Source organism: Scylla paramamosain, chromosome 40, assembly GCF_035594125.1.
Source record: "Scylla paramamosain isolate STU-SP2022 chromosome 40, ASM3559412v1, whole genome shotgun sequence".
In the NCBI taxonomy this organism is placed as follows: domain Eukaryota; kingdom Metazoa; phylum Arthropoda; class Malacostraca; order Decapoda; family Portunidae; genus Scylla; species Scylla paramamosain.
In genome coordinates, this window is record NC_087190.1 from 102,501 (window position 1) to 116,562 (window position 14,062).

General features: G+C 40.5%; 1 protein-coding gene across 23 annotated transcripts in view; it reads left to right on the plus strand.

The window, feature by feature from the left end:
• LOC135092656 (nuclear autoantigenic sperm protein-like) overlaps positions 1-13,262 on the plus strand; it is a 19,806-nt gene extending 6,544 nt beyond the window's left edge. The window contains exons 2-13 of one of the 23 annotated variants that reach the window (XR_010262964.1): positions 497-1,620; positions 2,698-2,809; positions 3,812-3,955; positions 5,604-5,707; positions 5,814-5,958; positions 6,562-6,729; positions 7,741-7,848; positions 8,897-9,023; positions 9,596-9,781; positions 9,940-10,354; positions 10,923-11,031; positions 11,237-13,262. Coding sequence is in view for 6 of the 23 variants with exons in the window: in XM_063991256.1 (XP_063847326.1) it covers positions 5,539-5,685; positions 5,814-6,110 (444 nt within the window). In the remaining 17 variants the exon portion in view is untranslated. The other 22 variants (XR_010262967.1, XR_010262957.1, XR_010262956.1 and 19 more) reach the window with 22 other exon arrangements.
• Positions 13,263-14,062: the final 800 nt, after the last annotated feature.

Consider the following 14,062-nt stretch of genomic DNA (forward strand, 5'->3'; position numbering starts at 1 on the left):
ACTGACTGACTGACTGACTGACTGACTGACTAACTGAGTGACTGATTGATTGGCTGGTTGGTTGAATGGCTAGCTGGCTGGCTGGAAAATAGTCATGGTGAGAGAGAGAGAGAGAGAGAGAGAGAGAGAGAGAGAGAGAGAGAGAGAGAGAGAGATATGCTATTCTTAACAATGTATTTAATTTTTATCCTATTTCATTTTATTAGATTTACTTCTTTTTCTTCTTCTGCAGCTGCTCCCATATTCATATGGGGTCACTTTTCCTTACTAGTCTTCTCCCCAAGGCTCTGTCCCCAACCTTCTCTCCACTCAATCCTCTCTCACTCATGTCCTCTCCAATGTGATCTTTCCACCTTTTCTTTGATCTGCTACGTCGTCTTCTTTTTATTTTTATTATATATTTTTTTATTATATTTTTATTATATTTACTAAGAAACTAATTAAACTATACTTTCTACAAAACAACTACAACCATAACACCAACAAATCATTCCAGACTACCCTATCCCCTGCCTCCCGCTGTGCCCCACCCAGACACCACGGCCCAGCAGTGACGCCATTCCACCTGCTACACGACGCTGGCTGACGCACTCCAGACGTGGCAGCAACAGGAGGTGGAGGGCAGGAGCAAGAGTCGGATGGATGGCGAAGGAAGGCATGATGGCGGAGCTGGTGGCTTTGGAGGGTGTTCGTGCAGGGTACCTCGGCAGGGTCTAGATTAGAGCAAATGGATGATGAGAGACTAGTAAGGTGTTTGTGTGGAATATTAGGAGTAGCAGTTGGGGGAACAAGTGTGTTAGGATGGTAATAAAGAATGGCTTGGAAACTAGTTGTTGGGCTTTTGAGGGGTTGAGTGAAGCCTTGTTGAGAGTGATGGAAGTAGGATTGTCAGAAATGGAGAGGGCTTACAATGTTATGTAACTAAGTGGACAAGTGAGATAGACAGAGTGATCAAGCACATGGGACTGAGTGAGCCAAGTGTGGAAATTCTGGGATGGAGTGAGCCAGGTGTGGAAAAGTGTGGAAATTGTGGGATTGAGTGAGCCATGTGTGGAAATTGTGTAGAAAAGTGTGGAAATAGTGTGGAGAAGGTGTGGAAAAAATGTGGAAATTGTGGGGTTGAGTGAGCCAGGTGTGGACAAGTGAGATAGACAGAGCGATGAAGCATGTGGGGTTGAGTGAGCCAGGTGTGTGCGTCACTTGGGGATGACTGTGAGCTAACCTGGGACCAATGGTTGATGACGCTCACTGATGGAATTAGAAGCTGCATGAATTGTTTATGTAGATTTTAGAAGCTGTCTCAATTGTTTGTGTAGATCTGAAGCACTTACTTTGAATTGAAGGCTTGGACCATGTAATATCTTTGTAATTCTTCTGTATCTCTGTCATAAGTTCCTTAGATAACTCACTACTGTTTTTGTCTCTATATAATAATATGTACATTTACTCAAACTGCATTTCCTTTCAGTGTGCAGGTTGGCAGTAAACCTCCCTGAAGGTTCCAGAACTGCTCACCAAGTGTCCAGCCCAGCCTGTCACAAGACTATGTGACAGTGGACCTTCCACTCATACTGAAAACAGCTGTGCACTGCCACTCACAGGAAGTGGTGACCACTCTAGGTGTGCTATCTGCTGTTTATATGTATAAGATGAGTACTGGCTAAGGGTAAGACAAATTCTTGCAGGTGGTGTGTGTGTGTGTGTGTGTGTGTGTGTGTGTGTGTGTGTGTGTGTGTGTGTGTGTGTGTGTGTGTGTTTAGGAACCAATTAAATATTGCTTATTGTTAGAAATGGAAGAGGCTCTGAGGGACTTTGAAAAGGTTGCTTATATCAGTGAAATGAGTAGGTGTGTTCTTGGAGACAGAAGCAGCATGTGGCCTGGCCTGGAGGAGAATCTTGACTGAGGCCCTTTTTTTTGAGAGACTGCAAGCTGACAGAGGTGAGGAAGATCCTTGTGGGGCTTATTCTAAAGGATACTGTAGTGAGGAAACTCAAAGCTTGGAGGAACAGAAGAACAGTGTTGCTGTGTGTGGCATTGACTGTGTACTATATCGTAAGGAAGACAATCTTTGCTCCCACAGTGTCAAGAGTGAAAACACAGTAAAAGCTGAAATAGTGGAGCCAGTATCACGTAACAATTGATCAAAGCAAAACAATTCAAGGTGTTACTAGTATTTACAGTGTTCTATAAGTACTTCTGAGAGAGAGAGAGAGAGAGAGAGAGAGAGAGAGAGAGAGAGAGAGAGAGAGAGAGAGAGAGAGAGAGAGAGAGAGAGAGAGAGAGAGAGAGAGAGAGAGAGAGAGAGAGAGAGAGAGAGAGAGAGAGAGAGAGAGAGAGAGATGATAAGTGATGTTTCTAGTTTCAGTGATTTACTTCACAGACAGTAGTTAGTGAGCAGGTGTTAAATATAATCCAGTGTTGCTGAGGGAGAATAAATTAATAGGCAGTAGTGTGCATAAATGTACTCTATGTATTTTTTATGTAGGAGGGACATTGACAACTTATTTACCTCTCCTTCCACTGAATGGCAGGCACAATGACACCAATTACCTGCTGTTTACATTTCACTGTTGACTCTTGCATTTCTCTATTAATCTGGGACTGAATTCTTCACTACTATTGGTTTGACATAGAATTTTTAATGTGTCCCTTGAAGATTAAAAGCCCAACCTATTTCCTTTATCTGTTATTTCCAGATTGAGTTGTCTTGAAGCTGAGATGAGTTGGTCGGGTAATGAGTGACTTGCATCAAGTGACCGTGAGGTGTTGGACGTGATATTGTGTTATTGCAAGTGTAACCAGTAATAAGTAAGTCCTTTCTTTAAAACTCTTCATACATGGATTTGTCATACATGGATGGATAAGGCCCTTGTACAGAGTCAGCAGCTGAGGGGGGGGTGAGAAAAACTGGCAGACATCTCAGAATACCTAACTTCATAGAAGCTGTTTTAGCTAGAGATGAGATATGAAATTTCCAGTTTCCAGACTGAGGAGGTTCAGTGTAGAAGAGGGGATACTTGTTGTCTGGAAGGTTGTGTTGAGTTGATAGATGGAGGAATTGAGTTTTTGAGGCATTGAACAATACCAGGTTTGCTCTGCCCCAGTCAGAAATTTTAGAGAGAGATTACAAGTGAGGTATTCTGTGGCTTCCCTGTGTGAACTGTTTGCCTCCCGAAAGGTTGGATGTCCATGAAAAGACCTGGAAAAATGCTGGTTAGTATAATCAGTGTAGGATTGGATAGGACAACAAGTTTGGTTTAGAAGATCATTGATGAATATAGGAAGAGAGTGAATGACGATAGAATCCTGAGGAACACCACTGTTAACAGATTTAGGAGAAGAACAGTGACCGTCTACCACAGCAGCAATAGAATGGTCAGAAAGGAAACTTGAGATGAAGTTACACAGAGAAGGAAAGAACCTGTAGGAGGGTAGTTTGGAAATGCAAGCTTTGTGCCAGACTATCAGAAGCTTTTCATATATCCAAGGCAACAGCAAAAGTTTCACCAAAATCTCTAAAAGAGTATGATGACCAAGACTCAGTAAGGAAAGCCAGATGACCAGTGGAGCAGCCTTGATGGACCCTAATACTGGCGATCAGATACAAGTAGGCTGTGAAGTAATAGATGTTTAAGAATATTCCTATTAAGGGTAGATTAAAAACTTTAGATAGGCAGGAAATTAAAGCAATGGGACTGTTGTTTGAGAAATTAAAACTACTACTACTGCTACTACTACTACTACTACTACTACTGCTACTACTACTGCTACTGCTACTACTACTACTGCTACTACTGGATGGTATATCAGTTCACACAGCAAGAAGCCAAGGACCCACCGAGGCTGTCACTTGGAAGAGGTCATTGTTGTTGCATCCAGCATCCCAGCCTGACTGCCTAGACAGGTCCCGCAGGTTGCTGAATGGCAGAGATGCAGGCTGCTCCACAGCAAGATGTGAGACCAGTGTGGCAGAGTATGATGTGTACACAATGAGGGACACACTGTAGCCAACCCAGTAGATTACCCGTGGATTAACAGTGTCAATGTTGTATGTGAGTGTATAGTGTAGTGTCTGGGCCACCCTGTATAGGACTGCCAGCCTGGCATATAGATAGATCAATCTAATTATTTGACATTTCATATTCTGAACATTTTGCTGATCCAATTAATCTGTTAAGGGAGCACTTTGTTCAACATCTTTAAAATATTATTTGATCATCACCTGTATCTCTCACCTGATGATATAGATAGGCTGGGTGTAGGTAACAACTTTCAACCTCTCCTCAGTGATGGACAATTCAGAGACAGTGAGGTCAGCTTCCCCTGACTGCAGAGCTCCTACCGTGCCCGTCCACTCGTTGCTTGAGTTGTCCTTCAGTTTCCCGTAGGCATAACCTTCCAGTACATTGAAACTGACTCTGTACAAGAGAGAGAGTGGGAGAAAAAATAGTGTTGTGTATTGAGGGAAAGAAAATTTCTGTCTTGTCTTCTCTATTTAGGGAAAGAAAAGGAAAAGGGCAAGTAGTGTCATATGCATGGAGGAAAAGGAAAATTATTCTCATATGCACTGAGCAAAAAGGAAAAGTACTGTGATATGTACTAAGGGAAAGGCTGGGTGTACTGAAGGGAAGGAAAAATACTGTTGTCGTATTTATTGAGGAAAAGAAAGAAATACTGTCGTATGTACATTTTTTAATTGCTAGAAAGAAAAGTGAAATATACATTTATATGTATAGTTTATTTTTCATATCAGTCACAAGTATGGATGTTTGTTTCCCTTCTTTTTTTTCACATGTACAGCTACCTCCTCAAATAGCATGTATTTTCAAAATTTCAAGCTGCTGTGATGATGAAAAAAGCCTGAAAGAAAAATGACAAGGAACAAAAAGTAATGAGAATAAGTTTTGTGGCAACTATTCATTAGGTGTCACTTTTTCACTCCTCCACTTAGACCGGTACAGTTGAACGCAAAATGTGAAAACTTACGAGAAATTGTGTGCATCCCTTAGTGCAGTGACAATATCCCCCACAAAACCAGTGATATTTCTTTGACTGGAGGTTAGTTCAATAATTTTGAAGGCTGGGATTAATTTTAATGAGGGATGAGAGGGTGGAAGTGACTGGAGTATAGGTTAATAATTCTACCAGCTGGAAAGGATTTTGAGGGTCAGAGGAAAGTGATTGGATATTAGCTTGATAATCGTGCTTGGTGAGATTAATTTTAGTGAGAGACTAGATGGTGGGAGGATGATATTTAGAGGTTAGTTTGGTAATTTTGCCAGTTGGTATTAATTTTTAGTGAGGGATGAGGGTGTCAGAAGAATGTGACTGGAGGTTAGTTTAATAATTCTGAGGGTGGGAGGAAAGTAATAGGGGGTTAGTTTAATTTTGGTGATGGATGAGAGTGTGAGTGGAAAGTGTAGCTGACCACATAATTTATCAAATAATACAAGCATGTACACATTCTTAATAATGTTCCATGTTAAGATATACTAAACATGAAGTTACTCCACAATATATGATGGTGTAAATTACGAATGGTTAAAGTCGAGACTTGTTTGATGATGGCCTGTTTGCTTGCTCCCCTTGGACGTGCGGCAAGTGCAGCAGCGTTCGACCGTTTCTCTAGGGGCAAGCGACACCTCCTGGTGGGGGACTTCAAATCTGCTGTCGCTGCCTTCGAGGTGTGTCTGTTGCTTAGGTGTGGTATGTGTTGCATGTTACCTAGTTGTGTTGTTTTCTGTGTTGTTAATTGTTTCATATCATAGTGAAAGTAAACACCAGGTTTAACTGACACTCCTTACCACTCCAGGAGGCAACAGAGTCCCTGGTGGAGCTGTGTGGGGAGCAGGCGCCCGAGTGTGGTGACGCGTACTGCCGCTGTGGCCGTGCATTGCTGGAGCTGGCACGCAAGGAGGCAGGGGTGCTGGGGCCAGATCTGGATGGTGCCAGTAGTCGTGTGTATTGCTTGGTTATTGTGTTAACGTGCTGGAGTGTGCACAGCCGGGAGTGTTTGGGGAATGAAAATAAAAGGAGTTATGGATGTTTAAAAATGCATCTTTTGAGAGCTGAGTATACAAGAAAGTTGCTGTGTTTGCGGGATGAGTAAACAATGAAGAAATGTTTTGAGGAACTGGGTGTGCAGAGGCACGAGTGTTTGGAGAATGAGAATACAGGAAGACAGGAGTGATTTAGGAATAAGTGTACAAGAAAGGAGTGTTTGAGTGACAATATATAAGGAAGAGGTGTTTTGAAAATGAGAGTACAAGGAATGAGCATTTTGGGAGTTAATATACAAGGAAGCAAGTATTTAAGGGACAAGTATACAAGATTATTTTCCTGTCATATGTCATTATACAATGTTTTTCTTTGTTATATACATCATTCCCTTTCACTTTTCATATCTTGTGTTCTCGTCATTCTGATGTAATGTTACAGATAGAGAATGTTTGGTGTCAAATTTTCACTAATTTCATATGTGTATAAACTTTCATTTCATTGACTTTTTTTTACTATTACTACTATATTTGCTTGCTTTTTAAACAAGTCTTTTCTTTCAGAGGAGGGAAGCACAGGGGAAGAGGAGGACGAGGAGGAAGAGAGTTAAGAGTCACAAGAGGAGGAGGAAGGTGGAAAGAAAGAGGAAGGAGAGGAGGAGGAGGAGGAGGAGGAAGATGGAGAAGGAAAGGAGAAAGATAAGAAGGAAGGAAATGCTGCAGAAGGAGAAGGTGAGTTGTTAATAAGGTTTTGTGTGACAAGTTTTCTGAAAATTTTATTTGTTTACATGAAGTTTGTTTTGTATTTATTACTCTTAATATACTACTTCTCCCACCACATGCAATTTGTCTGTCTGCTGTTGTGGTTCTTTCATTTCTTGTTCCCTTTCCTGAATATACCATTTCCTTAGTTTCATATCTAGTACCCTCCAATAAAATTTCTGCTTCTCGGTCTCTGTACTTCTCTCGTTTTTTTTGCTTGGCTTCATTCCTCAGATCCTTCTCTTTTTCCCTTTCTTCCAAGTTCATATCTCTTTTTTACCCAAATATTCTTGTATTCTGAATTTTCAGCCAGCTTCCCAGTTCTCACTAGGATCTCCTTTACTGTAACTTGGGATCTCATTCTCACTTTTAATGGTCTTTTACCTCCTTCACTATATTTTCAAATTCTATATGCTTCTTCCACTTCTCATTCCAGTCCCTGTTCTTCACCTTGGACCATTGTAATAATTTTCCTTACCAACTCCTCTCTCTCTCTCTCTCTCTCTCTCTCTCTCTCTCTCTCTCTCTCTCTCTCTCTCTCTCTCTCTCTCTCTCTCTCTCTCTCTCTCTCTCTCTCTCTCTCTCTCTCTCTCTCTCTCTCTCTCTCTCTCTCTCTCTCTCTCTCTCTCTCTTATTCCCTTTTCTTCCCTTTTCTTCCTTTCTTCCTTCCCTCCTATCTTTGTTTCTCCCTCCTCCTCCTCCTCCTCCTCCTCCTCCTCCTCCTCCTCCTCCTCCTCCTCCTCCTCCTCCTCCTCCTCCTCCTCCTCCTCCTCCTCCTCCTTCATTCTACCTAACAAGAAATAATAGATTCAAGATTATACCCAAACGTTTTAAATCCCACAAGGCCAAACATTTTTTCTTTAATCGTATAGTAAATATATGGAGTAAACTTCCTGCAGAAATTGTGAACAATATTGAAATTGTGAAAGCAATATTATTGAATCAGTTCATCCTAAACATTTGCACTTTGTTTTTCCACAGAGCAATAAGACATTAGAATTGACAGAGAAACCAGACAAGGGACTGCATTTGAAGAAGCACAAGAACCAAGAAATTACATCATTCAATGAAATGACAACATAATCTAAAGTAAGAATTTACATAGCTTTCATTTTGGTTTACATTCTGAAAGGTAACAGTAACATGGATATGTTTTTATATTGAAATCTTTCTCTGATTGCATACAAATGGTACCAATCAACAAATAATAATGTAATACTTAGAAGCTGGGAATTCAAATCACTGGTAGATAAAATGAACCACCATTCTAGAGTGTACATAACTAAGGAATTAATATACTGGTTAACTGTCACACCAGCATGAACAGAATAACAACAATTGTTGAGTAGAGTCTGTAGGAGGCAGGGAAGGAGGCATGTAGTCAGTTTTAGAGAGCAGTTATTATGAAATCAGCTGTAGAATATTCCTAAGATGCAATACTACTGGAGTCTGTCAGCTTGAAGACAGTTTATTAAAGAAGGGAAGTTCATGAGATATAAAGCCTTTGATTATTCAGTTTCATTTCCAAAGTAACATTTATTTATTGGTGTGTTGCTTCCTGTAAATAGTAAAGCCTTGACAGCACTGCATCTCTCACACCATGCTGTAACTGTTGAGAGAACCCTAACCCTTAGAGAGAGGAGGAGGGAATCCTTGGTCTATGTTCAGTAAAGCCCTGTATTCTTGTCATGGCAATGTAGAATGGAGGCGTCATTGGTTTATGTTCAGTAAAGCCCTGTATTCTTGTCATGGCAATGTAGAATGGAGGCGTCCTTGGTTTATGTTCAGTAAAGCCCCGTATTCTTGTCATGGCAATGTAGAATGGAGGCGTCCTTGGTTTATGTTCAGTAAAGCCCTGTATTCTTGTCATGGCAATGTAGAATGGAGACGTCATTGGTCACATACTGTTCTAATGTAATCTAATGTAATCTAATGGAATCATGAAGGTGTAAAAATGCAGGATATGGACATCATCAGCTTTTGTCATTAAGGGTGGTAAAGTGAAAGATTTGTTAATCACTTTGGTCTTTAGTTGATGCTTCTGGTGAGGCTTTCCTGTTTAAACTTGGCATAATATATATAAAATGATGTGGCATGTTAAACAAGTTAACTTACTGCCTTCTTGTGTCTTTCACAGATAGAAATAAAAAACGTCACAAGACAGAATAGTGAGCTGCATGCACTTATCACAGAGTATAAAGTCACTCCCTCAGAGGAAAAAGACAAGGATGGCATGTCTTCATGTGAGAACTCAGAAGCTAAATGTGAGCTACCATCCACATGAATATATATTTGTATATCAAACTGACATTCTCCTTGGAGGGAGGCTTTCCAAAGTGCACACACACACACACACACACACACACACACACACACACACACACACACACACACACACACACACACACACACACACACACACACATCTCTGCATCAGGACTCAACAGCCAGACTGATAAACAATTACTTCACCCAAGATGATCAGCTGATAGGATTAGCTGTGGATGAGCCTCCTGTGGTGACTAGGAGTACAAAAGCCAGCAGCTAATTTTGGGAGCTGCCAGTCATCATGGTCCTGGTGTCTGAGGTGCTGCTTTTGCATTTTCCCAGTCATGGGTCGAGGCTACATCACATTTATTCATTCACAGTTGCTCTTAGTTATCTCTGTTACAAGTTAAAATTTTTCCTGGCTCCACAGACATTTCTGGTGCATCTAACCCTCTCTCCATTGCCCTTCTATTTCCCTTAGTCTTATACCCACTTCTTACATTACGTCTAATTACTTCCATTGGTCATTCTTGTCTGGCCCTCTGTTGCATCAATTTTTCACCTCCAGGTACAGATACCAAGGGGAAATTGCTGGGTCAAGTGGCTACACTGACATCTGAGGTTAGCAGGTTGGAGAGTGAGTGCAGCAGTCTTCAGGTTCAGCTAGACTGTGAGAGGGATAAGTATAACAAACTGCTGGGAGAATCTCTTGCTCATGAAAAGTTGTCTGAAGATGTCATAACTGAACCAAAAGGTAAGAAAGTTTATATTCTCTAATAATAAAGCAAATAATTTTTCCTCACTGTTGCTCAATTTTTTGAATTAATAACAAAATAAAAGCATTGTTATTGGATTTGTTTATTGAGGCTGTATTAAGAAAAGTTGAGAGAAACAAACTTATTGTTTTATCAGGAGAAACAACAGGATTGGGAGGAACTGAGCTTTAACAGAAGCTGCAACAACTGCAGGAGGCTCACAGGGTCCTGGAGAGCAGGTTAACTTGCAGCATGAAGGAGGTGGCTGAGCTAAGTGACAGGAAGTAGCAGCTTAAGCATGCTGTAGTGCATGAGGAGACAGAGTCCATCGGTGTATGCATGTTTTTTGCTCATTTGAATCATCTGTAAAAGTGAAGTGGAGGAAGTGTTTACTGTTTACTGTATGCCATTTCCTTGGTCTTTTAATGAAGAATTTTATCCTTCTTCAGGTGACTACATCACCATCTACCAGTTGCAGCGAGGAGTGATGAAGCAACAAGCTCGAGAACGCGAGTTAGACCTTGCCAGCCTCCATCATGAATGAGAGGAAATGAAGCAAAACCACTCTGCAGGTTAGTGCTCTCTTTTGCATCTCACACACTTCTTATTCATGTCATGGCAGATTAGTGATTTCTGCTGCATCTCACACACTTCTTATTCAATTGCTGGCAGGTTAGTGATCTCTGCTGCATCTCACACACTTCTTATTCAATTGCTGGCAGGTTAGTGATCTCTGCTGCATCTCAAACGGTTCTTATTCAGGTGTTGACCAAAGTACTAAGCCTTCATATCATTACCTTGCTCTGTGATGGAGGCTACACCATCTGGCATCTAGCTGAGATTTAATGTTGCAGTAAAGCTTCCATATGAGTTCATGTAGAGCAAAATGTTTTCAAATGCCAGGGAAGTAGTGTAATGTAACCTTCCAGAGAAATCTATCCCTCATTTATTAGTTAACAGGAGTGTTTAATGTACTTAATGTGATTAGCCAGGATCAAGGGTCAACTTCTTCACTGACCATTTACTCTCAGGTGATGTATCTGTCCTCCATGAGTCACCAGAGACACATAAGGTGTTGTAAGTGAAATTTCATCTATTAGATTTATTCAAAATGTGAATTAACACAGTTGTTTCCTGCAGGATTTGATATCAAAGCTGGTGCAGGAAAAGGAAGCAGATCATGACCTTCAGCAGCTCGAGAAGATAAGCAGCGTCCTTAAGAGTCCAGTTGCTATCTTTAGCAGTGTTGGTGAGTAGTAAAAACTGAGCCATCTTATGAAGTGCAACGAAACATTATTATTATCTTCATAATTTTCTTGAAATAAACAGATTTCTGTGGCATGTTGCTCATTAGCACTTTAATATCAGATAACACCAGTTATTTATGTAATGATGTAATGTACTAAGTAGATGAAATACAAGTGGCATCTGCTAACACTCTTGATGTGGAACAGGAACCAGTGAGTCTGAGACACCCACCACCAGTGGAAAGGTGGCTGACGAGCGCCTCAAGCACTCTGAAAAGGTGGAGCAACAACAAGAAACAGAAAATTGCATCCATCATTCTTTGCCTGAGGAGGGAATTGATGCTCTGTTGACCCTTCACACTGATGTCCCTCATGAGGAGGGGAGAATATGAATCCTACAGAACTTGCCCATAGGAAGACCAAAACTGTTACTGCTGCCACACTGCCACCACTTCCACTGACACCAAAAGCCCAACTGTGCAGAGAATCCTGGACCTCCGCAATGAAATGGAGTCCACCAGTCACCTGGAGCACTTTAGCCTCCAAAAGTTCCATCCGTGTCCATTGTGTTTGGGTAAACTTATCACTGTATAAGGGGACAAGTATCAGTGTATGGTTACTATATACTCATTTGTACTTAAAGATGTCATGTCACATCATTCTCTCTCTCTCTCTCTCTCTCTCTCTCTCTCTCTCTCTCTCTCTCTCTCTCTCTCTCTCTCTCTCTCTCTCTCTCTCTCTCTCTCTCTCTCTCTCTCTCTCTCTCTCTCTCTCTCTTTCTTTCTTTCTTTCTTTCTTTCTTTCTTTCTTTCTTTCTTTCTTTTGTTGCATATGTTACTGCTTTACATTCCTCCCCACAGTATTTTTTCATCTACTTTATGACTGCAGTAGTTTTTATCATCCCAGTGTATGCTGTATCCACTCTGAAACTGTAATTCACCAATCAGCTCAAATGTGTCTCTGTTTTGATAATCATTAATTTGTTTCAGCTACACAACCACTCTGATAAGGGACAAAATCTACTTCACCAGTCATCTATGTCATACAGTCATATATATTCATACATATGACAAAATACTCTTCCTAAGACATTTCTTATTTTCTCTTCTCAAGTGACCTGTCCATCTATCTAAGGTACCACATAACATTTAAAACTTACAATATTGTGTTTAATTCATGAACACTTTTTTGTCTATCTATGGAGACTTGCGTATAGACTTGAAATGTATTGGGAGTTTTCTTTATCTCTCATTCTATACCTAACACCTGTTCCTAAGAATCCCCAGGTGATAGCCATGGTGACTGGCTGGTCTCCTACTGAGTGGCTGGGGTTTTCCAAAAGTGAGGGTTGGTGTTCCATACCATACCATGTGCCCTGTTTGTATTCCTTCTTTGTCCTCTGTATTATATTCTATGTAAAGATGGTGCTGGGGTGGGATCTACTTCTTATTCCCTAAAAGTGATGAGGAGTGACACTGGGCAGCATTGATTTGCTCCTTAGAGATGGCTGGGTTCCTGTGGATGAGTGGGCCATGCTGTGCTTTGTCAAGGATGGTGTTTGGTATTGTGATGACTCTTGCCACAATCAAGTGCCTCCCACAGAGTAGTGGAGTACCTATGTATGGTGTTGACCCAAGCTGTCCAGGTCTCATCCAATGCCTTAATATGATTTAGATGATCAAAATGGTTTAACTCACCATTTAATCAGCTGACTGATTTGAATGGAGAAGTATGTAATGTGTTGTAGCCTAACCATCCCTGCCAGCATGGTCAGATTCTTGGTAGTAACCTGAAATGCTCCTAGGTAGTGAGTATCATTGCACATAATGATCTTTACTTTGTCAGTAATTCAATGATACTGAATATTACTCTACTGGATTTTGCTCAGCACTGCTTGGTAACTTTTGGCCATAATCCCAGGTCTGGAATGATATGAAGCCATGTTTTTACATTCCATATGAGACAGGCAAGCACTATGCTTTGCCTGACTGATACCTGTACTTTACATTTATGACCCCAGGTAGTTCATCACTCTCTCTCTCTCTCTCTCTCTCTCTCTCTCTCTCTCTCTGTTTGGAATTATACTGTATATTAGGAAATATCATTAAAGAGTGTGTGTGTAAAAAGTGTTTGCATTATTGTGCATTTGATGTTATAGCCCCAGGTTCTTAAAGTTTTCTAGTTTCATGATTTATAAAGATTGCTATTTTTAATAAAGTTATTGAAATTGTTATTGAGTGTTTTTTATTGAACTCATTAGCTTTGTAATAGTGTGCGTCTCATCATGCATTCATTAATGATGTAGAGTGGAAATGTCCACTCCTATCATGCATAATATCAATGCATTATTGGTTTATGTTGTTATTTGTGTATAAATTGTAAAGTTATGCCAGTCTATTTTAGTACAAACTAAATATCAGCTGGAAGAGAGGACAGGTAATGGCACACTAAAACACAGGAAGGGACAATGATATAACCATCCAATTTAACAATACACAGAGGAAGAAGAATGAGAAAGCAATAAAAATGGATTATTTAATGGATGATTAATAGACCCTCATTTGTAATGTTATTTCAGGCAAGAATATTAAAAGAGACAGCTGGCTTGCCCTTTGTACTTGTTCAGCTTGCCCTTAGCACTTGTTCATACATGACAGAATGAGAGATGTATGGGTGGGGGTGACACCTGGAAATGGGTATGATTCATGAAGGGATTGATTGATTGGTTGACTGACTGATTAAGAAAAAAAAACGTAGCAGTGGAGGGTGGGGGGGGGGGGGAAGGCGCCCCCAACTTTCCAGTCATATATGGCGTGGAAGGGACAATACCAGCAAAGAAAAATATGAGAAAATGCATAATTTACTACAAAACCCAAAATGCGAAATAAAACCTTGCCAAATTGAACCTTCCCACGAAGGTAATGAATGGAGTTTTGATGCAATGAGCCACAGTTACTTAAAACACTCAACAAATATAACACCTGCCAAAAAAATAAAATAAATAAATAAAATCAATCAATAAATAAAGATAAA